Source organism: Falco rusticolus, chromosome 9 (assembly GCF_015220075.1).
Source record: "Falco rusticolus isolate bFalRus1 chromosome 9, bFalRus1.pri, whole genome shotgun sequence".
Taxonomy (NCBI): Eukaryota; Metazoa; Chordata; class Aves; order Falconiformes; family Falconidae; genus Falco; species Falco rusticolus.
In genome coordinates this window covers 38,716,548-38,743,506 of record NC_051195.1, presented here as the reverse complement: position 1 = coordinate 38,743,506, position 26,959 = coordinate 38,716,548, and the positions used below count along the sequence as shown (strand labels likewise).

General features: G+C 46.7%; 1 protein-coding gene across 16 annotated transcripts in view; it reads right to left on the bottom strand.

The window, feature by feature from the left end:
* Positions 1 to 26,959, bottom strand: part of CAMK2G (calcium/calmodulin dependent protein kinase II gamma) — a 121,655-nt gene that overhangs the window by 76,619 nt on the left and 18,077 nt on the right. The window contains exon 1 of one of the 16 annotated variants that reach the window (XM_037401366.1): positions 17,767 to 17,908. The exons of the other annotated variants lie outside the window; for them this stretch is intronic. Coding sequence (XP_037257263.1) covers positions 17,767 to 17,893 — 127 coding nt within the window. The 5' untranslated portion in view covers positions 17,894 to 17,908. Of the gene's footprint in view, positions 1 to 17,766; positions 17,909 to 26,959 lie in introns of those variants that run through there. 16 annotated transcript variants of the gene reach the window in all.

Genomic DNA, 26,959 nt, shown 5'->3' with positions numbered 1-26,959 from the left:
CATTTTACAAGTAAATCACGTGCTCAGCTGCTAGTTTGTGTGCAGAGCCAAAAAACACTCCAGCGGGTGGGGGCGGGGAGCCGATGTATTTTTTGTTTCATGTGACCAGCAACTTCAGGGAGACCAAAAGCAGCGTCTTCCCCCCAGAGCCTTCCTACACCGCCAGCCCCTTTCCCCAGACGCTCTCATGGCAGAGATGCAGACAGAATGCACGACAGGAGAGTCTGGCATCTCTTGTGACCACAGCCAGCCTTGAAGGCAGAGAAGCGGTGAGACACCAGCCTCACACCCCAGCTGATCGTCTGAAGGCTTACGTGCAAGGAGCTGACCTTTCCTACAAAACAGCAATGGGTTGTAGAAAACTGGTAGGGTGAAAAATTAAAACCCACAGTATTAAAGGTAGGGCAGAGAGAAGGAGCATGCTCTGCAGCTCTACAGGTGTTGGGGTGGTTCCTCCTACCCCGATGGAAGGATGAGAGCCCCAAGAAACGCTGCAGTGCAGACAGCATCCGATGTCCTGATGTGGCAACTCGAGAGTCCACCTGCATCTGTGAGCACGAGGTCTGGGGCTGTGTTACGGAGAGCGGGCGAGGGGCTCCCGCGCACAGAAAGGCTGGAGCTGGGGGTTTGGGGATTACAGGCAGGAAGCTGCAGTTACAATGCCAACCTACACACACACCCCTAACTATACTTTTTGCTGACAAAGGTGGTGGTGGTGGTAGTGTGTTTGTGTGTGTTTCACATCTAAGAGGCTGGCTATAGAATGTGGGTTTAAATAAAGAGCATCCCAACATGCTTTCGCTGAAATTAAGAAGGAACAGGTGATTTTTGAAATAAACATACAGTGTAAGTTTTAGAGGGGCTCCACACACTTTCTGCAATGAGATGGGCAAGACAATATGCATGGTGGTATCTCTTAGCTCACAGAGAGCTGTGCATTTATGTTTTTCTTAGGTACCCTTTGCACAACACTCTTAATTGTCGCTATACCTGCAGACCACAAGCAAAGATTTTGGAAATATAGGAAATCTGGCAAATTTCTAGAATATAGACATTTAAAGGGGGAAGGGGGGAGAGGATGATGTTAGAAAATAAAACAAAAAGTCCCCACAGAACAACTACTTCCACAGCAACTTTTTACAGCATCACAGGGTGGGAGGGCACCTCTGGAGATCACGTCGCCCAGGCCCTGCTGAAGCAGCTCTCCTCCAGCAGGCTGCACAGTCACGTCCAGGCGCGTTTGGATGTCTCCAGAGAAGGAGACCCCGCAGCCTCTCCGGGCAGCCTGGGCCAGCGCTCCGTCACCCCCAGAGTCGGGAAGTTCTTCCTCATGTTCAGGTGGAACTTCCCGTGTTGCAGTCTGTACCCACTGCCCCTTGTCCTGTCCCTGGGCACCACTGGGAAGGGTCTGGTCCCATCCTCCTGACACTCGCCCTTAAGGTATTTGTAGGCATCAACAGGATCCCCCTTCAGTCTTCTCCAGGCTAAAAGGCCCAGCGCCCTCAGCCTTTCCTCCTCAGGGAGATGCTCCGGTCCCTCATCATCTTCACAGCATCTGCTGGACCCTTTCCAGTAGCTCCCTGTCTCTCTTGAACTGGGGAGCCCAGTATGGACCCAGCACTCCAGGGGTGGCCTCAGCAGGGCAGAGCAGAGGGGGAGGATCACCTCCCTCCACCTGCTGGCCATGTTCTTCCTCATGCCCCCCAGGGTCCCACTGGCCTCCTTGGCCACAGGGCCACTGCTGGCTCACGGGCAACTTGCTGCCCCCCAGAACCCCCAGGCCCCTCCCCGCAGAGCTGCCCCCCAGCAGGTCACCCTGCACCGCTGATCACAACCCTTGGAGCTCTGCCCTTCAGCCGGTTCTCAATTCACCTTGCTGTCTGTTCATCTAACCCACGCTCCCTGAGCGTTCCTGCGAGGATGTTATGGGAGACCGTGTCAGAAGCCTTGCTGAGGTCAAGGTAGACAATGCCCACCACTCTACTCTCATCTACCCAGCCAGCCATTCCATCAGAGAAGGCCATCAGGTTGGTCAAGCATGATTTCCCCTTGGTGAATCCATGTTGACTGTTCCTGATAACCTTCTTTTCCTCCACGTGCTTAGAGATGACCTCCAGGGTGAGCTGTTCCATCACCTTTCCAAGGATGGAGGTGAGGCTGGCCGGCCTGTGGTTTCCTGGGTCCTTCATGTCCTTTTTAAACACTGGAGTGACATTGGCTTTCCTGCAGTCCTCAGGCACCTCTCCTGTTCTTCACGACCTCTCAAAGATGATGGAGAATCTCTAGATGCATAACAAATCCCTGAAGCACAAGAGTTTCCTCCCCATCTTTAAAGAGATGGAGGAGAAAAGCAGAAGTACTGAAACCAGAGACCATGCCAGTGACAAATCTGTGAACAAACTCAGATCTTTGGAATCGCGACTCTCACAACCACGCTGTTCATCCTTCTGCAGAAAGAGAAATGAAGGCAGAAACAATGTAGTTCAAATCTAATGGATTTTGAGTAGTCTCCCAAAGCAAAAACTGTTAGGAGCGGCATTAGTACCACTGCGATGCTTCATCATATGTCACTCTGGGAAGCACGAAATCCTACCTCAGTGCTATATACTAGGACTTAATGAGGTTTTATTATAAGGTCCAGTGTTCAGAAGTGGAAAAAAACCCCCACACATTAAAAAATTTTAAAAACCAAGGTTTTGCCTGTTTGGGTAGAACCGACACACAATAAAGCCTGTGCTGCACTTGACAAGAGCACAGTCTGAGAACTGCTTGCTTCATGTCAAAGTTCCAGATCTGGCCTATCTGGCAAGCACAACAGCTTGAAAGTAGGTGCCCTGCCCCATCGCCACGCCTGCTTTCAGATTTCCAGGGAAAGAGGCACTTGACTTGTGTCTTTTCCAAAAAAGCAGCTGTTATGCTACAGTTTTGATTTATTCTCTGGCTAAGTTTATTTCTTGTTTTGATTAATGTTTAATGCTGCTGGCTAGATCAGTTTAAATCTTGTTTGCCTGGGGGCATTCAATGCTGCTACATTACCGTAATACTAATTTTAAGGCCATCTACAGCTTTTTCCCCCCTGCCATGTCTTTTGCTATTTTTTGGATCTAAATTATGTGGCGCATTTTGGCAATGAACTCCACAGCACCATATCAAGATGACAGACCTATCTCAAGAGATGGCCAGATTTGCTGATTAACAGACAACGTACCCAGAACACCAATCCTCACTGATTAAGTCCACCCCATATACTGATCAACAAACAGAGTGAGGACAAGAAGTTGAAACAGTAGCTCTCGTGTTATCTCAAAGCATGCAGACCTGTAATTGCTGCCTATGCCAAGCAAAAAATGAGAGGGGCAAGGGAGGTGTGTCAGAAGGAGAAAGAAAACTGCAGCGAAACAGTTACTGAAGCACTAACACTGGCATCTACAAAGCAACTTTCTCTGTTAAGATTGGCTTTTAATGGAGTCACAGTTAAGAAGTCAAGTCAACGTATCTTAAGACTAAACCCTCCTTTTTCTACAGAACACATAAATAAGGAATAGCAACAGAGAAAGCTTCTCCATGCTACCCACCAGACAGCCTCAGCTCTGGCCTAAAAGGAGCACTTCCACCCTACCAATGTTACTTTGACCCACAAAAGTTGAATTTCAAACCAAAAAAAGGCAGCAGAGCATTGCATCCCATGGCCAGCACCCGAGGAGCCTCCACAGTCCCATACAAGCTCCATGGAGCACAAAGGCTGGGGATCCAGAGTGCAGCACTCCCTGTTCAAAGAGGTTCCCCAACAGTCACTATTCCCAGCAGAGAGCATGGTAAAAGAAAATCTCCTTATGCCTCCTTCTTTGCCATCTCTGCCCGGACAGGTGGTCCAGCCAGATGAGACCTGGGACCCTGCTCATCCTATCACCAAAACTGCTATCTCCATTTCAAGGTGAATGCTAGCAAAAGTGACCCCTGCCCCCTCCTCGGCCTCTCTCCTCCTCTTCAGTTCTTCTGGTAAGCAGTGTATTAAATACTGCAGTCCTTCAGCAGGCAGGCAGAGGACAACTACAAATGTCTGAATATGGTATACCATAAAGATACTGCTGCAGCCCCAGCATAGAAATATAGCACTCATACAGCTCTCCGGAAAGCTGAAGAACATGGGGATACAGAAGCACAGCACTTTACCTAAAAAAAAAAATAAAAAAAATTCATCTGTGCTGTAGGACTAGTCTCTGCAGCAAAAAGAGGTTCCCAGGTCCCGTGACCCAGCAGGGGAGGGAGGCAGAGGCAGGGCAGGCGGCACTGTTTAGGGCTTAGGAACAGCGAGTCTCCCAAGCTGCTTATATCCACCACAGTCAGGATCTGAAGTGACAGCAGCCAGCGGGCACGAAGGCCTAGAAAGCGTGTCCTCCAGGCCCTAGTAAATGCAAGCACAGTATGTGCTTCTGAAAGAAAAATACTAACGGTACTTGTAGCCAGGAGTACAGACAGGAGACAAAGATGACTAAAGAAGTGTCTAGAGGGATGCCAAAGCCACAAGTCTGGAGCATAAGAGGGGCAGAGAACATACCAAAAAGAGTAGCACAAAGAAAATGGGATCACATTGAGAAGAGAAAGCCCAGCTCAGAGGTGGGACTCTTTGGCCTCAGTGAAAAGGAGCAAAGGACAGCAAAGTGGCTGCGCAGGGCAGGCTGCCCTCCTCCACATGCCATAAACCCTCAGCAGCAGCCTGGAGCATTACTGACCATGACACAGTTCCACAGAAAGTAAGCCTGGCAACCTCTGACAAGCTTACCAACTGTTGTGATCACACAGTAATCAGTTTTCTATTTTACAATTATTTAAAGAATTTCCTGTACTTCACTCTCTCTCCACATTTGTTCTTCCACCACACCATGAAACACGTTTCTCTGTTCAGCTGGAGCAAAGCCACCAGACCCTCCAGTCACCACAGCCACGGTGGCGCCCAGACAGGGCATTCAGCCTAACACCACCAGCCACCATCCAAGAGTGACTGTGCTGCTGGCTGATCAGCTTAGGAAGTTTCTACCTCCGGCCCATCTGCTTGTTGTCACCTCCTCAGCCGAGTCCAGTGCCAGATCAGCTGTTTGGGTGGCAGCCCTATAAGCAGGGAAGGAGAAGCAGAAAAGGGAATTTTAAGTCTTCTCTGAAATCAGTTGAGCTTCCAAGGCAGTTGATAAAATTAACAACCTTAACAGAAATTGCCCACTGCAAACAGCAACCAAATAAAGCTGCTAGTTCCCAAATGGCTGATGACCAAGCCACAGCTGCGAGGCGGGGGGAGGAGAGGGGGAAAGTGCGCATGAATCCTTGAGTGAGTCACTTGTTCCCTGCATCCCTGCTGGCCTAGATAAATGCTGCTGCCAGTTGATGATGGGTGCCGCAAACCAACTCTTTAAGCCCACAGCATCCCTGCTGCTCATCTTCTGGTGGGCACAGAGCCCACACTGAACAACGCAATCTCTGCACAAGTGTGCAAGTAGAGGTAGTCACAATGGCTGTTAGGTCTCCAAGGTTCCTGTACAGCTCTGATAAGACTTCTAGGTCTCCTCTTGTCCTTGCTTCTACTTTCAGAAGTCCGCCCTCAAGGACTGGGATCTCAGGCAGGTAAGGATGCAAAATACAAAGCTTCCCCTTCTAGACACGGAAAAAATTGGAAAAAAAATGTGAAAGCAACTAGATAATAGAATTAAAATAGCGATGAAGGCACTGTGTAGGAAGTTGCTCCTCATCCCTGTACTGACATAAGTTTGTTTACAGCACTGACTGCTCACCTGTACCATCCCAGCAACACGTGCTGATGGATCCCATCAGGAACACCTTACCTCAATGCTGAAGTTTAGGAAGAAGGCAGCAGTATGCCTCCTAACTACCCAAAGCACAAAATGCATCAGAATTAATAGCAAATCATTATCAAGTCTAAATCACATGTGTAACATCTCCCCTGCAGATACACCAAGGACAGGGAACTGGTTTAAAACAGATACTCCAGCTAGTTAGATCTCTACAACTCCAAGCCTCAAGTGCTGTAATACTGAGGCACCACAGTGGCAAATCCTGCAGTAAAGTCATTCAGTGTTTTAAGAATGGAGGGTCCTGTCATGCCTGATGCAATCCCTGTGGGAGTGCTGTTAAAGTTTTAACTGTTCTCACCCACCCATTGAGTATGTGACAGATTTCTTTACCCCAGTTTCGTAAGTGTACAAACACATTGAAGCAATGGGGAGAGAAAAGGAAAAAAAACTTGAAAAAAGCAAGAGTCTCAGTTTTCTGCATCTGCAGTGCTGGTGTACACACTGGATGCTGAGGACCTCCACAACAGAAGCTGGCTAACTGACATTCACACCGAGAAGAAAGGGTCAGGCCGCAATCTCTGTTTCAGGCTAATGATGTTAAATTTTGCAATTTGTAAATCCCATCTTCTCTGTCACACAGTTCTGAAAACTTTCCCCGATTCTTGGTTGTGAAATGGCAAAACACACAGGATCCCCGGTAAAATACGGTTGTTTCCACAGTTCTCATTGCCTGAGGCAGCACTGGCTTCTCCAAACCATCTGTGTAAGTAGCTCAGAGAATGCAAAGAACTAAAAGAACAGCTTCTCCTCTGCCCAAGTAATCTATTCCTCTGACCTGAAGACGTATCTTTCAGTGGTTTTCCTACTCCCTACAACAAAAAACCCCATAATTTAAGACGCACCTGCAAAGCTTCTTCATCTGTAGCTTTAAAGACACGAGACGGAAGAATTACAGCGTTGTCATCCATGGTTAAAAGCAAGGAATATGCACAGGAGAGAGAGCAGCATGAGGCAGAAAGTAAGATGCTGCCTGGGACACCTGCCTCAACCAAGAGTATGGTAACAGCAAATCCTACCAAGTGTACATACACGCCATAGTTTCTTAAAGGGTCATTGATATAACCTAGTATCAAGGAAAGGTCAGCAGTTTAAACTACTTGTGCAGTCTTTCTACAGCCTCCTAGACAGGCAGGGTTACTCGAATGCTTTGATGCCAGGTTTTCCTAAGGGAACTGCAGCCAAAACAAGCACATCTGAAGGCATTTACTGCAATACTAATAAGTGAAGAGGGGAGAGATGATCATTTCTGCAGCCTTCGACCAACACAGCTCACACCGAGAAACCACGCAAGGGAATGACTGAAGCAGGGCGGTCAGGAAATGAAGTGCTGCCTACCCTACCCTAAGATAAGCAAAGCAAACCGCCGGTGCTAGCCACCAGAGCACTCTGTCCCCCCGCCAGCTGGGTACTCCAGCCCACCGACTCTCCTGAAGCACCAGATGCTGCCACTCCTTCCAAGCGCCGTCTGGCTAGCAATGCCCCCGGGCCCAAAAAGCTGGCCAGCCCAAGACATGTTGTATTCACGAGGCCTCTAAAGTCTCCTGAAAACGTAAAGACGTCCCACCATAAAAAGGCCTGTCTGGCAAACATATCCTAAAACTTTAGCAAACCCTTCCTGTAGAAGAAAGCAGTCCAGGGACTAAACGAACTATGGAGAGCCAGAGGAAAGCAGCTTCCCAAACTACTGTGCTCCAAAATATCAAATAGAAACACAGCAATGGAGAAATCAATCAGTGGACTTGAAGATCTGGGCAGACTTCTTTATCTTCTTCTATTGGTCGCCTTGGTCGATCCAATCATACCCTAGTGTAACCTCTGCTTAACTGCCCTGAGCACCTGGCTCTTGAGCACCGAACACAAGTCACGTGCTCCTGTGTTTATACATCTATGCTAGAGGAAAATTTACATCAACTGGCTCAGGTCCTGCTTGTGCAATCGATCACCCTTTGTCATATCTGAGTGGCAATTCTTTAGCCAAAGCCTGGGACCTGGGGCAAAAGATTCCTCCCTTAGCTGTCAGGGATCCCAGCAACTCAGGAGACAAAAGGTCTCTGGAAGTCACTAGGATAGTTGAGCCTGTGTGAAAGAGTGGGAGTCCCTGTTCTTCAGGGAAAGAAACATTTTTTAGGAGGAACAGCCTGATACTGTTCCATTGCTAGCAATTATGCTAGGTTTTAAACAGCAAATGTGTTTCCTTTTAGTGACCAGAGTTTGATTTAATGTCCAATTCCAGCACAGATTTCTTGCTTTTGAAGTCCAAGTTCCATCCCTTACACTCCCACCATCTCACCATACTTGTGGACTTCTTCCTTACTCCACATTTTAACTGAAGAGATCTGTGTTTTTAAAGAAAACATTTTTTCATTTTGAAACATAAACAACCAACTGAAAAGTTGGGAAGGTACCCGAAAGACAGCTGAGGGTCACTGCTTATGACTTGTGGAAGTCAGGCAGACACATGGCATTCGGCTGTCTCCGCTTCTGCGGGCACCCAGGGGACCTGCGAGTGCAGTGTAGGCAAAAGCCAGCAGCACCCTGCCACAGGAGCAGCAACTGAGGACAGCTCGAAGCTGGATATAAAAGAGGGGGTGGGGAAAGGCTGCAGTGAAGACCTAGTGACATATCAGGACAGGCAAGGAGAGCAACCAAAGAGAACAGGTCGTGATCTGGCAGGATGGGAGCTGCAGAAGGAGAGAGAGAGAGAAAAACCAAGGCACCCTCCTGCCAAAAGACTAAAAAAAAAAAATATTAAAAATTAAAGAAAAAGACAGTTTCTTGAAAATTCTCTTTTGTAACATTGCAGTGACATGTAAACTACTGCTCTAGCAGCCACAAAAACGCCAGATGAATGCAACAGAGGCTGGTTTGCACAGGGAGGGAGGGAGGAAGATGTACTTGATGGCATCCTCCAAAGAACCACATGGTCTCCTCCAGCACTGCTCTCCTTTGCTCCCTCCAGGAGGTGCACAAGGCAGAGCTGGAAGGACAGTCTTTGATGGCAGTAAGACACCCTTTCCTGTCCTTGCTGCCTTCCTAATAGCAGTGTGTTTGAGGTGCAAAACAAACTGACCAAACTTGTAAGCGGTTTCTAGATTTCTTTTCCGAAAGGTCAATGTGACAAGCTCAGACAGGCTTTTATGGAATCTGCTTGCCAAATCCAAGACAGCACTTGAGAACATTCTCGTCAAGTCCCTTATGGATCTCTCTCTGATGATGAATAACCTTTGGGACCACAGAAACAATTCACAGAGCAGGGTTCAGAGAACTTCTGTGTTACAATTCTTTTATTTGATCCACAATTTCTACCTAAAACTAAGATTTCTGTTGAATTACAAGTCCTACTTTTTAACAACACACTTACCAAACATATGAGTAGTATCTCTGTACACATCTTGGTGAATATTGTTTCTCCTTCTTCTGCGTAGCTTGCCAGCATACTGTGTGTATCTGCAAGGGCCAGACAGTGTGGCACTAGAACAATAAGCCTTCTTCAAGAGCTTTTAGTGAGCCCACAAGCTTTCTAACCTGCAGGCTGGTAGCTGCCTGTTGGTAGAGTGCCAAGACAAAAATGGGATGTCCCTTCACAAGGACCAGAGGCACAATCAGGAACAAGCATCTGAGCACTGTCCAAACATCCAGGACTAACAGCACACTGTCAAAGGTTTTTATCAAAAAAGTTAAAGCAAGGTTTGATTCTCCTGCGTTGTGGACATGACACAGGTTCCAGTATGAGAAGCAAAGATCAGCATATGGAACAGAAGATGACCTTAAGAGCATGCCGTGACCCTAACAAAAATGAATACACAAATTACCATCTGGAATTAAGTTTCACATAAGGAAAAGGGGCAATAAGCTGCCTTTTGTAAAAGCCCTGCAGCCCCTGCTACACCACTGATAAGAGTGAAATAAAACAAGAGATCCCATCAGCAGCCTTGCTCTGAGCAACCGCTTTTATTTTAGCGAGGCAGGAGGGGAAGGGGGAGCGCCTTCATTAGTCACTGATAGGATAAGTTGTATTTACAAAGAGTGCATTAGTCATCCAGTGGTTTTGTTCCAGGGGGAGCAGAGGAGGGCTGTCTTGCCTTCCACAGGAGACAAGGCCTCCATGCCCGAAAGCATGGCCACTGCACACTGCATCCCAGAAAGCGCTCCTGATGTGCGAGGTCCCCGCATCCCTCCACCCAGGCACTGCCTTCTGCTCTCTGACGGATACCGACAGGAAGACTCAGGTGGAAAACAGATCCTTCCGATTAGTATTGCCCTACACTGCCTCTCGGGGCTCGGTTTATTTAACACACATCAAAACAGCACCGCCAGCTCTGGTGGGAGGAAGACACAAAATACTGAGGCTGCAGCTTCTCTCGTAGCTGTCACTGCTCACATGAAAGCTCATCCACAAAGGAAAATAAGAGTGCAAGGCAAGCAATTCAGATGTATTGCAAAGACAGACGCTCCTCTTTTCCTTCCTAAAGTCACAGCAGGCTGCAGAAAGCCTAAAATTCGCAGAGACCCTACCCTAGCCAGGGCAGTTTGAAGTGTCTGGACTACAATGTACTTCTGCACAGCTTCTGTGCACGCCCCAGCTCTCCGAGCACTCTCATCCCCAGCGGGCAGACAGGAATGGTCCCTTCCCGCACGCCTCCTCCCAGTGTGCTGGCTATGGCCATCGCAAAAGGCTGCGGCCAGCAGGACCTGCCGCTCGGTGCGGAGGGCGCACCAAGGAAAGGCAGGGGCTGCGTTTCTGCCGGCACCTGCAGAGAGGTTCAAGTGCTTGGGAGCTGGAGAGTCGGGAAGGCTGGGGAATGCAAGACTTGTCACAGAATAAATACGCTGTCCCTTCAAATGCTGAGCTGTTATCAACTCTTCAAGAGCTTCTGAGCTGTGGGGAATCTGCCTCCAGTTCATCTGAGAAATTCTGGGAAGTTCTCGAACCACTGAGAAGAGGGCTGCCAGCTTAGTGCATGTTTTACTGCTACTGTCCTACAAATCTATTCATTTCTGTTATAAAAATAAACCAAAATCAAACCTATAACCACACTCACGTCTGCCCTGCTAACAGTGGTTTTGCTGCCTCCTCCCCCTGCCCAGCCACTCATTCATCTTCACACAAAATAGCAAAGGGATTACGCAGATGTTGCTTTGCTATCCTGACCTTCTTAACCTATGCCCACGTGCCACCACCGATGTGCATTCACCATCCCATCATCTGTACGTCAGAGGCTAACTCCCTTCTGACTGCAGCCTCATTCAGAAGCTGGGTGGTAATTCTCATCTGCTACACAGAGACAGGAACGACCACCCTCCCTGCATGAGTGGGAAGCAAGGTCCAGAGCACAACATGGTAGTTGTAAACCATGACTGAAAAGGAGAAGGACAACACAGGCAGCACACCCAGAGCTGTATCTGACTGAGGGGCAGCAGGAACACTGGAAAACTGAATGCTCAGAGAGGAGATCCACAACAGGGACAGTGTAGCGCAGCTGTGGATGTGTGCCTGGGGGAGAGGGAACCGCACCATGAGGGACACAATTTCACTTGTGCACCCAGCAGAAGCAGCAGTTCAAATGGAGCTGAGGCTACTGCAAAGGAGAAACAGAAGGTGGCTGAAGGTTTGCATATAAGCTGTTCTCTGCCTCTGGGTGCAAGTCTCTGTCCAATCCAGAGAGGCTGCACAAGTCCTCCAGAACAGGTCAGCAAGGATTTGCACAGTCATGGCTCGACCACACAATGGACACAGGGAAGTTGCACCCTAACCAGCAAGGATCAACTACCTTCACTGTCCAACACCCAGCTTCAGAGAGCCCGAGATGCTCAGAGCAGCCTAGAATAAATCCATGGTGATGTCCAGAGCAAGGGAACAAACACCCTTATGATTCAGAACAACCGCTTGAGAGATCTACAGCTGGGGAGGTTCCAGGTGAACAGGACGAAAGACTCTGAAACTTGCTCAAGCAAACTGGAGGAAGCATACAGCAGACACAGGACCAGGTGGCATGGGAAGGTCTCTGGCCAGGATGAGAGGGTAACTTATGTGTGGCCATCGCTGCAATGATCACAGCCAGCACTGCTGGTGAGCCTTATGAGAGGCTCATAAGACCAGCAAAATGCAGCTGTTAAAACCTGTCCACCATCACCCAGAACATACAGGGAAGCAGCAGGTCTCTGTTAACAGGTCAATGTTAACACTGATTCCAAAGATCAGCCCAAAGGTGGTCTCCAGCTCAGCCCTGCCATCCTCACAGTTGTTCCCTACCTTCTGCAGCACTCCAGGCATCTGCCCTGGGGAGCTGCAGGGCTGACACATCCACAGGGCAGAGCAGAGTCACTTTCCCAAGAACAGTTTTCTCTGAAGCTTCAGAAAAAGAAAATAATCAAGGCCTCTTCAAACCAAAATCCCAAAGACAAACCAAAATTCAGCTGCTAGGACTTACAAACCAACGTAGCTAACAGCTCCCAGAATTTTCCAGGGTGTGCAGCCATAGTTAGGAGCGCACCTGCCACAGCTGCATTTCCATTCCTTTGGCAGGAAAGGTGTGTGGAGAGGCAAAGCACAGCATGCTGCAGCACACATGGGGGGTTACTAGGCTTTTTGGCCACTTTCCTAGTTTTTAGATCCCTTTTTCACATTCCAGTATTACGAAAGTCACTGTATTTCCCCATGCACAGCAAAGCACTAACTTTCTTGACCTCCAGGGCATTAAAAACACCAGCATCCCTAACACACCACAGTTAGCACAGACATAAGCTATCAAAATCCCAGGATTTCCACTGCCCTCTGTTTGCTGCTCTGCCCTGAGCAGACAGATGCATGCCTCTCACCAGCATCTTTCACCCACCTGCCTCCTCACCTCGACCCAGAGAGGGGACAGAAATCACACTTCGCTAGGATCTGAAGATGACGAATCCAGCACTGTAGAAAAGCTGCTGCCTGCAAAGACTCAAGTGGTCACACAGGTTTTTCTCCATAGGGTCAGGGGTTGGAAAAGTTCCAGGAGGCTGGGCTTTAGTGAACGAGACCCGGTGCAAGGGGATACCATAAGCAGCTGTTCGCTGGGAAGCCAAGACCTTTGCTTTAATAGTGTAGCAGCAGAGCGAGAGCTGGAGTAAAATCGAAGCGATAAGCAAACTGCATAACAATTTCCTCCCGAGCTGGCACTCACAAGCAGGAGACAGACACCCAGCTTCTGATATTGTTCCTGCTGGGCACCTTCTGTCCTTGCAAAAGAGCCTCAAAGCTTTATGGAGATGTCTTCTCTGCAATCAAAGGTTTAATCGCAGCATGAATAGACATACCCACGTTAGCGCTATATTCGCTAGCAGGAGTAGTAATAGCGGGATTCATGGACTTTAATGCAAATTATATGGGCCTGCTGGGGACCTACATATGTGCCTAAGTCGCTAGCCCCCACTGAAATCCACATCACTGTGACTTCAGTGCTATTATCTCTACAGTACTGAGAATAAAGTCAGTGAAGTATGTCCTTAACGCTGCAATCACACCTTCTGCTACACTGCCAGCAGAGAGACCTAGCTCTCCCTCCATCAGCTTCAGCTACTCAGTACTCGTATACAGACCAGGAGAAGCGGGATAAAAGGAACTGACAGAAAACGGGGAAAAGTACAGACACAAGGTGAGAGATTTCTAATTATGCCTTGTTTGTCCAGTCCTGCATGCTTTTCCACTCAAACACGGAACACATCCAGAGACAAGTTCTACAGTAGTAATAGTAGTCGTGGTAATAACAACAGTAATTAGTAGAAAGATGTATCAAAAGGGAAAAACACATGAAGAGCAGCTCCAGGAACTCACAGCACATGTGGGTGAAGTGATTACACTTCGTATCTCGCAACTGCACTGCCCACATCCAATTCCATCTTCAGTGCAATGAGCAAGCTGCGTCAGGTCCCCGTCTCCAGTTCCGTGGGTGCACAGATTTACAAATACACACACCGTAGCTCCCATTACAGTGGTCTCCGAGCACAAGCTACCGGCAGCCACAGGTGCCCTGCTCTCCACTAGCTCTGCACTTCAAAACTAGCACTACAGGGGAGGAAACAAACAGGAGCCACCTCTGCATAGGTTTTAGAGCCTCCAAGGGAATATCCAAGTAAATTCCATCACACACAGGACTAACTTATTCCCACGGGGCTGGTCCCCCACCTCAGCTTGATGGCAGTACTACCTCCGCATTCAAAAACATGGTCACCCATTTCAGCTGCCCTTTTTGCATCATATCACCCAGCAGATGGGACAAAACTGGTAGTTACTTTCTTCAACTTACATCCCAACTCTCCACTTGAGCATGCTATCCCTAGGTCGGGTTAATGTTCTCCCAGATCTGACAGTCAGAAGCACTTTCAAATTGTACCAGAGAAGAGATTGCCAAGAAAAACAGGCGGCCTCAAACACCCAGGACTTCATCCTTTCCCCTCCAAATGGTACCTATCAGAAAGAAAAGTGGTTTCCAAAAATCTGTCTCTGATGTTTTTTAAAGATCGGGCCACCCTCAAAGAACACATAAGGGAATAAAAGTGAAGGCACGGAACTGGAAGAGGCTTTGGACCAAGAAGATCAGAAGAATGACAGTAGCTGAGCCATAATCAATGGGACTGAACTCCAACGAGTTAAGGATGTGCTTGCTGTACCACCAGCACACTGCCAGGAGCTCTGGAGTCTGAGCCTTACTCCAATTACGAGCTATGGCTGGCTACCTGAGTCCACTGGACCAAGGAAACTGAGAAGCAGATCAGGCATAATCACAGAGCGCTACCAGCTTTGGATGTGTGTTTTGGTAATTCTGAAAGAACAAGGTCCACAAGGGCTCAGGCGTACTGCTGCTGGAAGAAAAGCAAGCCCCCATCGGTTGATTTTCTGTCATTTCTCTTCCACAAGCAAACCCCTCAAAATACATTATTTAAAAAAGTTATCTACCCTGTTAACAAAAGTAACAAACAGTGGAACACACTCCTTTCTTCCCTTAAAATTCTCATGATGTAAATCTGTGAAGAAGACACCCTGAAGTTGGAGACACACATGCTAACAGAAAAAGCACAGAACACAAGCTGGAACCCTGGGATGGGCCAACTAGTTCATTTTGCAGGATCAGAGCTGCCTGGGAAAGAGGGCTCAAGAAGGAATGGGCAGAAGAAACCACCTGATTCGGTCTGCACCACCACCAGCCCACTACTGGGAAAGCACCACTGGCCAGTACTCCCACACCCACTACCTCAGCACGTCAGGAAAGCAAGTTAAGAAGGAAGCCTAAGAAACGCGCAAGATTATAGAGACCTACAGTGTCACTGAGAGGGACCAGCGACCTTACCCAGGAATTGAACAGGAGCCTTTAAAAACTCACCCACGGGGGCTGATTTTCTCAATCGCTACAGAGAGCTTATATAGAATAACCCTGTTAGTTTGTTCCAGGAATCTTCCAGAGGGAAGGGAGGGAAAGGCAGTGTGGTGATAAGAGCTGAAGAAAGACTGGATATTCCCTGAGAAGTGCTTGACGGCATACATACCAGGGTAGAAAGTTAACAGCCTGCCCAGCTTACTTTTGTCACAGACAACGCACGCTGGTCCGCCTGCATGTGTAAACCCACATGTATGGAGGGCATTCCTCCCAGCTCTGGTGCTTGATAGCAAAAAGGTTTGAATGACATCCCACCAGGGTACGGAGGGGACATCATTCTGTCTGACGGTCCAGGAAAAGCTATATCTTACGATGCACAAAGGCACAGAGGCAGCAGATGAGGGGGAAGGCCTAGGGAGATTAACATGTTTATCTCCTCGCTTAAGGCTCTTACCGGCCAATGGTTTCAGCCTGATGGCAGCAACAGGACTAAAAATAAGAACTCAGGCATTACCAGTGACTCACCGTGTGGGCAATGACACTGCGAGGGATCACAGCGAAACCTGCTCCCACTCCTGGAGCCTGGCTCTCAGCTTGTAGGAAATGACTTCCCAAAGAGCCAAGGGAGGCCCTGCGTAGAGATCTCTTCATTAAAGTGATCCTGAGACTGTGCAACATTCTCTTCAACTGTGCAGTGGCTTTATATAGATAAATCAGACCAATCTCAGACCCAAATTTTGGGTTCTGTACCTGCATCTCAGAGTGAAACCGAGGCTTGAAGTGACAGATAATGCCATCTGATCACGTCCACACTTTCAGAACATTAAAATTCCCCACAAGAGGCGATGCCAACCACTGCTGGTCTTTGTTTCGGTCCAGATCACATCTACCAGTAAACACATTTCACAGGCATAGCAATTCCTGCGTGTTGCATGAGAAGAGTTCGCTCAGCGAGGACAAGCACACACCAACAAAGCTAGCACCACAGCAAGACACCATTTAGCCTGTAGAACCTCCCACTTCCTCCAAAAATCCCATAGACCCTTCAGATGGTATTTTAGTACTTCAGCTGTATAGAGGTGCAGTGGCATCTCCAATTCCTCAGCTAAGCTACTGGAACGGAGGATACCAGTGGTACAGCTGTATGAGCTAAAGGTCCCACTATAGCACCGACTCCCCTCGTGTTCCCTGAAAGGCCACAGCTAAGGTAAAGCCAAATTTTTTAGAGTATCTCCAGGAGGGGGGAAAAAAAAAAGGGGGGGGAAGGGGGGGAAAGGGGGGGAAAGGGGGGGAAAGGGGGGAAAGGGGGGGAAAGGGGGGGAAAGGGGGGGAAAGGGGGGGAAAGGGGGGGAAAGGGGGGGAAAGGGGGGGAAAGGGGGGGAAAGGGGGGGAAAGGGGGGGAACGGGGGGGAAGGGGGGGAAAGGGGGGGAAAGGGGGGGAAAGGGGGGGAAAGGGGGGGAAAGGGGGGGAAAGGGGGGGAAAGGGGGGGAAAGGGGGGGAAAGGGGGGGAAAGGGGGGGAAAGGGGGGGAAAGGGGGGGAAAGGGGGGGAAAGGGGGGAAAGGGGGAAGGGGGGGAAAGGGGGGAAAGGGGGGGAAAGGGGGGGAAAGGGGGGGAAAGGGGGGAAAGGGGGGGAAAGGGGGGAAAGGGGGGGAAAGGGGGGGAAGATCACTCTTCTGGCACTGTTTGCAGTGCAGATTTGTCCAACAGCAGGTACAGGAGGTCCCTTTGCTGTAACGCTGGCAGTCGCTGCAGTCCCATCCTTTCCCTGCCTGTTTCCTAGTGACCCTGCATCCTCTTTGCTTCTGATGCTGGCACAAGCATTCGTGCAGCAGCGCACTGAACTGGATAGCTGAACTGATCCATCATTAACCTGGTTCACCATGTAACTATATAAAGAATTTGTGCTGGTGCAAGGAGGGAACAAACCGTCAGAAGAAAGGCTGCCTCTTGCAGCAGCAGCAGCACACGGCTCACGCTGGCTGTGAATGTTCGTGAAGCTATGGGGTACAATTCCACTGTCCTTTGCTATGATACTCCAAAAATTAGTGCCCACAAGTGGTTTATGTCAGACCACATGATATTCTAGCATTCCGACTGACTTAGCCTACTCCTAATTTCTGATCCATTGTAAGAGAAAACCATTCTTCAGAGCTCCCTCAATATTCTCCCTTCATAACTCCTGGCACTCATGTAAGAGGTCATCATTTTTGAAAGTACAGAATTAAGATCAATCTTTACTATCCTCTCATCACATACTGAAGAAAAATCCTCAGTTTTGCAGATCAAAAAAGTAGAGTGAGAATAAAGGAATTTACTTGAAAAACACCAGGAGTCAGCAGCACAGCCAGGATTTGTGGATCCCTAGAACCTGCACTTACAAGAGAAACCAAAAGCCCAGTCATGTAATTCCAGGATATCACATGAAATCCGGGATACAGCAAGGCAAACATGACATTGCTATTGAGACAGCACCACTTTAGAGATGGGTTGTTCAGCAGCTAGTGAAACACACTGATTTCCCAAGGAGCAATTATGCAGTTGGCTCCTTACCGTCAGAACCAAGGACCACACCACCGAGAACAGAGAGCACTCGAAACCTGTCAGATTGTCTACTGCTCTCCAACAGGGACATCAAAACTGGAGTGTACCGACTCCCAAATGTACACTTAGCTCCCATCCATTCAATATACTGGAGAACCCAAGGAGCAGCACCTCCTCCTGCGTCTGCGAGCGTACAGAGCAATTATCTCCCTAGCTCCGGCTGGTCAGGAACTGGCAGGCCAGAGCACCGAAGAATTTACATGCTCTGAAGTTAAAACGAGTCTGCGAAAGCTCCCAGTTTGTCCTACAAGGACAGAATGGAGACCACACATTGAGAATTATTCAAGTATTAGAACGATAGGACTCTTCACTCAGTGACTAAAAGAAATGGAAGCTTTAAAGGGAAAATAACTTAGCCACCATTTCTAGAAAAGCACATCACTGATTGCTTACAGGAGAAACTGTTTTTATTACAGCCTACACAGAACTCCACACTCTAAGAGAAAAATCACAAAGTGGCATCAGAGGAACAACAAAAAATTGAAGACATGTTTGGGGGAAGCAGCTGCACATTGCCATGGCAGGTATGGGAGGAAGGAGCTTCAGAAGGAAGAGCCCGGCAGCGCCAGCCTGCGCTGCTGCGCGCCAAGATAAACCCGCCTTGGCCTCTCAGATCTGCAGCACAGGGAAGACAAGATAAGCATTCAGTCCAGAGAGGGAAAACACCCAGATTACCAGGAAAAGAGGGGATTTTGAGGAGTTTGTTTTGTTTATCAAGCAAGCAGGTTTCCCACGTAGAAGGACCTGGGACAGCTCGCTCTTGGAAGCCCAAGGAGGAAGAGAGCAGCGTGACTCAGAAAACCAAACGTCTGCAGCTCCAAGGTGCTTTTCCAGTATTCTCTGTCTCCTGCCAAGTTTAAACATATTCTGCCCTGTCCAAGGCAGCTATTCTGACAAAAGGCTGTCCTCCTCATGGACTTTTGGTTGCCTTCATGATAGCAAGAGGCATCCTTGAGTCTTAACTGCTGGCCAAAATCAGTTTGTAGCTCTATGGTGATTAGATGCTCCCAGTAACATAATTTGGACAAGAGAAATAATGGGTCATATTTGGGAAGAAATACAATACAGACCACAGGTATTTGTTTTGCATTTTCCTGTGTTCACCAGTGCAAGTCAAACCTGTCTGCTTCCTTTTGTTCCTCACACTTTTACAAGAGCTGTAACCGCCACCAAAAGGCAGCTTTATTATTTCTTCCGATTTCACACTGAAGCATCATATTGCCAACATGTTGACTGTCTTCACCATGTCTGAGTTAGTCAATAGGATCAATCAGGTTCAGTTCCAATGTGAGATGCAGTCTTGTTCTGTGATTCCCCAGCCCATGACTGTAATACAGTGGTCCCGTTAGTTAGCTTGGGATGTACTTTGAGATCCTTCAGCATATGCAATCTTTTTACCAAGATAAAATATTTGCTCCTGGTTTAGTTCATAAGATTCTGCTTAGTAAAGCTCCAAGGGCATCAGGAGACCATCTCTAATTGTACGCCTCTGAAGAGACTGGAGCAACCCAGAACGTGACAGCTTATTAGCAAATATTTCACGTGTATGTTATAGGAAAGTTCCTGCCACTCAGGACCTAAATTGTTAAAGTCTCCATTTATCACACAGAAAATATGAGTTAACATATAGACAGGTCATGACTATGCATCAAGAAAAGCAATTAAAATAAAACACAGATCCAGATTGTTTGTACTGGCTGCAAAAAGAACACCCAGCGTTTCCTACAACACCTTACAGCACTGGATTTTCAGGTGCTTTAAACAGCATTTAATTTAGCCTAATAGCACTAACAATAAAAGGAGAACACATAATTTTGCAGAAACAAAATCTGAGATTTAAAATAGTCTTCATTTTGAAAGACTGAGGCTCAACATGACTCTCTGCTTTTCCATAGATGCTGCCTGCCCAACAACCACGTTTCCTTTGATGAGACTTCAGCTAGAGAAGAGGGGGTATTGGGTTTTCTGTCTGAATTTAATACCAAAACTGAACACACACCTGAATGCAATGACTTGCTTATCATCATACAAGCTGAGTAAGGAAAGATCAGACAACAGATAGCTCACCATCTTTTACCCTCTTTTTAAGGAAAGGGGCAATATTGCCTCAGAGATACTCATTCGCTATAGGCACTTCTAATAAAGGGCACTTTGCCCTATGAACGGCACCTCCTCTTCAACACCAGCTACTTACAAACTAAGCGCTGATATCCAAACTTGAAATGCATCTTGAAGTGGCACCCTGCCATTTATACTGACCCACTCCAGGCAAAAGACATTCCAGACATCTTGAAAGAGATGGCAGATTATGACAAACTGTGCCTTGTCTTCCCCATGCTCTTCTGTACACTTTTCAAAAGCCATGGGAAGAGAGGAGGAGATGAAGTGGCAGCTGCTGCAAAGGACATTATCTTTTAGTGAAGGACTCAGAGATGTGAAAGCTTTCCTTCTCTGCCAGCCACCAGTTAACCCAGTAGCACAAGTAATAAAACTCTGGGCTGCAGCACTGAATGACCAAGCTGATGAAGAGATAGAGGAAAAACATTTATATAGACCCAGTAGGCATAACACATTTAAAACCAAAACCAAAATCAAACAAGCAAACAAAGAAAAAAAGCTAATACTTCACTTCTGTTCCAAAAAAAAAAAAAAAAAAAAAGTGTTACAAAATACCTGGAAGTTTAACAAAATAGCAGAAATAACATTGTCCATGCAGATTGGTAGTGACACCACATCATAGATGTGATTACAGAACAAAAGATTAAATGTCTTATTCCAAGGAACACCCAAAAATTTGATTTTCAGTAATACTGGGTATGCCAAGATAATTCATGCCCAGCAGAACCCCTGGTGCTCAGCGCTTCCACCTCTAAAACAGACAAGCTAAGGACAGCCAGTGGCAATTATAAAGTCCAAGTTTTAGCACAAGCTCACACTGTGGTGTTCAGCTTTGCAATTGCTTTTTCCCTTCCCTTTGTTAACCCCATATGAGAACATATTAAAAGCATAGAGGAACCTTCTCAGTTTGGCTTTTTCAGTAAAGAAATCCCAATCTTTTCAAACACTACATTCTAAGAAAACAGAGCACAGGCTTGCAAATATCCTTGCAATTCTGGGTCAAACTCACAAATCTTGGCCCTGTGGCAACGTACAGCAGGAGAGCAAGACCTGGAAAAGAAAAACCTGGCCAAGCCGTATGCATGCAAACCTGGCACCGTTCAGTGTTTCTGGCCATCAGGGCACAAAACGTTTTGCACCGAGAGCACATTTCTCCTCCCACCTACAGAGCAGCGCCCTGGGCAGCCCCACCAGCCCCCCACCAGCCCCCCACTTGCTCCTGCGCACGCCGGCATGCTGCCTGCGCTACAGCTCCAAGCTCCACCGGGGATGCAGCAGCTCGCCACGCAGCATCTTTCTCAGCTCCGTTTTAACCCGAGCCGCCAGCCAGCGCTCCTGCATGCCCTAGGCACCCACCAGTTTCCAACTTCTGTAGGTAAAAAGCTTCAGAAGTCTGGCTTTTTTTTCCAAGCAGTTGAGTCTCTCCCACAAATGGCTCAACAGTCCCTACAGTAGGGCTGGAGTGCTCGGTGGCAAACACCCCAACCTCCCTCTTCCACGAAGGGCTGACATGTAGCTACATAATGCATACTGAAAATTGCATGAGCCCCCCCAAAGCCCCTCCAGCTCCACACAGAAGATGCAACTGCTAGAGGCTAGGGCACGGTGGTCAGAAATGCTTTTGTTATAGCACATAAACGGCTCGTTTGAGAACAGACACGACATCCTTCAGCTTAGCACCAGAACTAGGGACAGAGGAATCACCACTGAGCTAGCCACTAGCTAGCCACCTAAGGACCACTAAGCTTCAAGAACATGATCCTGCCACAGACACCAGTTAATAGGAGGTTGCTTTATTAGAAGATGAAGTCCAATTAAAATCCTAAATGGTCTGGTACCATTAGTTTTATTTGGCAGCCAGGGTACAGAACCAAGAAATCAAGTCTGTCTCCAGCAATCAATGATGCCCTCAAGAATGGAAGAAGAAACATCCCCTTTATGTGAAAATCTCCCCTCTGTCCTAAGACCTGCCCGCTTTGTCCCACAGCATGGAAGTTCTCCCAGTATACAGAACCTATGACCACAGAAAGCTGTAATTCTTACGAACTTAGTACACACAGAAAAATAAGAGAATACCCGGAAAATCCTTTTCAATGAAGATGGAAGAGCTGGTCCTGTATTAGGGGAAGCTCTTCCAAGTCTGCAGAGTGGCATGACAGGCCGTCCTATCTCAAAAGGAAATTATCAGAATGGACGTGTGGGTACAGTATCGAGTGGGAGGACACTAGGTAGAGATAACGGGAGCTTTCACTTCTCTAGACTTTCCCTGTAATGCCTTACTATTTATTCATATGAACAGACATCATCCATGCAGTCTTCTCGTGCCAGCTCCTAAGCAGGAATGTGGGGTTTTTTTGGTATTTCAAATCCAATGTAGTCATTGCCAATCCTCCTCTCTCCCTAAGCAGAATTGTTCACATAGTGAAAAGCAATGCATATTCTTCCCAACTAAAACAGCACATGACGCGGAGGTGGCAACACACTAAAACATAAACATAACCAGATGAATAATTATGTAAAAACATCACTTCTCTACTCCATGCAAGTGCTCTGTGTTGCTGACTCAGATGTGTTCATTTCAGCAGACAAAAAGCTGGGTTTCACTACTACTACTCCCGCTGAGGCTTGGGAAAGCAAAGTCAAGCCTACGCCAGTCTCAGCTACGTTCGGTCTGGGAAGCTCTTTAGCACAAGAAGCCCCAGCCCTGCAAATTCCCAGTGGGAAATGCAGATCATGGGCACATTTGTAGGAGAATAATTAGTTTTGCAGCCAAGACTGTGCTCCTCCCCCACCCCCTAAATTAAATAAGCCAAGAAAGAGTACACAGCCATCCAGTCATTCTTGGAGAATCATTTTTCTGACTAGGTCTGCACTTTAAGGACGCCATTTTTCATTATTGTTAATAGGTCTCATTAACTAGAAGCTCTTAAGCACAAGACCATTACTAAATGCAGTTTACATTGCACAAAAGCAATGCCCTTATTGTGGCAAGGGCAGGAGGGAAGGAAACAGTTTGCCTTTCCATAAACACCAATAATTCAAAACCAAGTACTATTTGCCCTTCATTTGGGTTCACAGTTACTCCAAATGAATTGACAGTTAAGAGAAGAATGGCTTTAAAGATCTCCAGTTTGCAATTAAGGTGTACCTCATGACTTAAAAATGAACAACATTTCATTTTAAAACACAGCAACTTGGGGGGGGGGGGGGGGGGGGGGGGGGGGCGGGCGGGCAACATCACCAAAAAAAGCCCAAAAAAACAACTCACCTCCTCTTCTTTACTTAAGAAAAAATTTCAGAGCTTTTTGGGGTTAGTGATCACATCATATATTTATAAATACGCATGACCACATCCTTAAATTTCAGGCACATAAGCAACTTAAAGGAACAAATACATGTATTTTTAATTTTCCCCCCTCAAACAGCCAGACTCTGGATAATGAACTCTCACTTCAGCTCAAAGTCTGGAACTGTGTGTTCTTAGAAGCTTAAAAGAGAAGGCTGTACAAGAATTTTGCTTGTATGAAGCTACAGAGCTGCTGAGCACAGGGGAAGCTGGCATGCTTCTTTCTAGAAGAGTCAGCCCAGGCAACAGTTAAACCCACTCTAGGAGTCAGAGAAATACCTACCCAATTTGTTGCAGTGTTTCTGCGCTCCACAAAACCTGCAGGATCACCAGGGCTTTCACCTAGCAACACAGCTGACATCCCTACAACTTGTGCACTGAACTGGCTAGTAACTTATAATACCATTTTCCATGGAGAAGGCTTGACATCATACTTCTTCATGCCTTCAATTCAAATATTGCTTAAATCAACCTGAGCGCCTTGTCAGGAACAGACACCCTGTTTGTTTGGAGGTGACCAGTGTATCAGCCACAGAGAAAAGCAGAACAACATTTATAGCTTCAGTGTAAAAAGTTACTTCCAACCACATGCCACATCCCAGGCAGTTCACAAGACAAAGGCTGGGAGGACTGTGCGTCACATCCTCCTTCACAGTATTAACATTCCTCCTTATAGGAGGTAAAAACTGGGGGTGGAAGGGATATGCTTCCTAAGTGTCTTTTGTGTAGACCTGCACCACACAGAACTTCTAAAACCAGCATCATCAGATGCTACATTGCTGGTTCTTGAGGCTTTCCTTTTGCTATCTTCTCCCCTGCCCTACTCCACTACAACCAACTAGCAGAAAAATTCTCTGCAACCTGAAGGCCAAGAAAGTTACATGCAGTAGTGCTAGCATAGGTCCATGTACCAGCACAAGTCTTCAACACCATCACACCTTATTCTGACATGCTAAAGGTTAAGAAAACAAAGCTCAAGTCCAAAGACAAACGCAATTTCCAAAAGCCAAGAAAGTCAAGCCATGATGGGCAGTACTGTCAGCTCCTAAATTTAATATACACTCATTGCCAGACGGCTAATTCATTTTTTCTCACATTCCATAACCAACAGTGGCTGAAACCTGCTAATTCAGGTAGAATAGCAACAATTAAACTTGTAACACGCTAGAACATTAGGACAGCCAGATGGCAGAAAAGACAGACCCAAAAAGAGAGTGGCTGGATGTCCTTTCTTAGTGGTTTGTTGGGGGTTTTCTTCCTAAAAAAAAATAAATAATAAATCAAGCTATAGGATGCATCACTCCCAACGCTGGAGTCAAACCTCCACCCCTTCCCCTATCTTCCACTCTCCTGCTTCAGTGTAGGAAAGGGTGTATCTCCAAAGGGAAGTTGTATTCTTCTCTGAAGTTATAGAGAAAACAACTGTCTAAAAAACCAAAAAAAGACATGGATCTATGTTTCAGGGCTGTTCCAGTCATCCTGTACAAAGGGGAGAAGGGATTAATCTCCCAGTGCCAAACACAAACAACCTGAAGAAGTCAGTCTGTAAGCCCTTTACTTTCTAAAAAGAATTCATCTCTAAATATGCCAACTTTAATTACACACAAGTTTCTCATCCTTTTTTCCAATCTATGATATTTGTCTCAAGGCAGCAAGTCTGAAATGAATTATTGAAAAGATAAATTTTCAATTCGTTGCATAACCACATTTGTCTCTTATTACAGAAAGGGCACACAAGAACATCTAACTAGTTTTCACAGCACACTTTGATTAACCTTAATCACATTCCACCTCTCCCTAGTAGTTTCATTTTCCCTCCACTCCCCCTCCCCTTATATGGCTGCTCCTTCCAACACCTCCACAGCAGTTTCTAACTGCCTTCTAAACAAAAACCTGAATCACACTACTTGAGAGCAGTATCCCCAGCACGCATGCTATTAAGTGTAGAATAGCTTTCTGGTCACTCCCTCCCATTATTTATTCCCTCCCCTGAACCAGCTTTCAGTTAATGACAGGTCTTCATCTCTGCCCCATAACTTCTCATTATTCCTTCTGACGAGCTAACAGTAATCTTAAACACATCCAAGATTTTATTCCTCCCTGGGTGGCAAAGGATGTTCTACTCTTGAAGACTTCATATTAGTTTGACATTATCGTATGATCAAGAGGGCTTACAGCAGTACACCTTGTGTGTCTACAGCTGCTTCCTTTGGAAAGACTTCAAATGCCTTAACCATACACTAATGTGAGTGTTTACAAATTCTCCAGGAGGTAGGAAACCTTTGCACAAACAGACTGATTAGTTAGCCAAAGAGACACAGCGAGTGGGGAGCAGGAATGGTTTCCTGACAGCATCCCATAATCTAAATTTTCACAATTGACTCAATTACTTACTCAGATCCTGAAATGCAGCCAATTTTAGAACTTACCTAAATTCTTCTCATAAGACTGCTCTTATTTTCACTCTTGGGTACCATTGCTGATCCTAGAGGTTTAAGTTTTCATTTATGCCAGCTTACTTCCATCCGCTTCAAAAAGCAACCCATTGCAGATGCTACTGTCCCTGTACTTAGGACTGATACAAAGAAACGATTTTTTATCTAAGTGATCTCCTTTACTTTTTCTGATTAGTTTTCACAAACACACGCAAAAAAAATAAACATGTGCTGTTTCACCTCATCTGTACAAGAGCCTTCTGTATCAACAGTAATTACATCTAGTTTTCAAACCATCTCTTATCAGTGGGAAAAATAACAGAAAGGCAGAGTCCAAAGGCATGCCCAACATAACATGTTTCAGAGCTGTAATCCATAAACAATAAGAAAATCAGAGGGAAAATTGTACAAGGAACACACCAAAATTTTATTCCTATAACCAGCAAACTAGACTACAACTCCTCTTAATACTACATGTTTTAGCCCACATTATTTTCCTGCCAAATGCCCACAATCTTTTTCCTACCTACACTCTTCTTATCACTGTTATAGCAAAGAATATGACTTGGGCTCTTTTCCTAACTCGTGATGGCTTATTGCCAAGTGTTCTAGAAAGCACTTGAAAATTTGCATCTCTCTCAGTACTTCCCAGTGTAGAACAGGGCTAATACTTCCCTGCCCAGTAGCATTACTGGGAGGATAAAGGATGCCTAATGAAAGCTACTGATCCTTTGCATAGGTGATGTGGGGAACAACAAAGCAAGACCGAAGGTGCATGGCTAAAAAAAATCTGCAGGGACACTCTTATGGTGGTGCAGAGGAGCACAGTGCAGCGGAAGGACCTTCTTTCAGGTAGGGGAAAACAAACTTTGGGAGGATATGAGGTTGGGGGCAATCAAATGCCTCGAGAACAAGACTAAACACCCATCCCTTTCCACAGCACAGGGCAAATGCCTAACAAAATCTTGGGAAAAAAACCTACCCGGAAGACATTCCTGGCATTGACTCCACATTTACCAACATATGAACAGAACCCCTAAGGCTGTGCAGTGCAGGAGGGGCGATGCAGGCTCCTTCTCATACAACCCCGACTGCCGTCACTGTCCAGGCTGTCCAAGCCTACAGACCTACTGCATTCAGCTCCCAGTTTTCCAACAACACATCTATACAACGTGGCCTTTGAATAAAATGCTATATGGTAGTGCAGCCACTGGTCATCAAACAGTTGGATTTCTTTTGAATA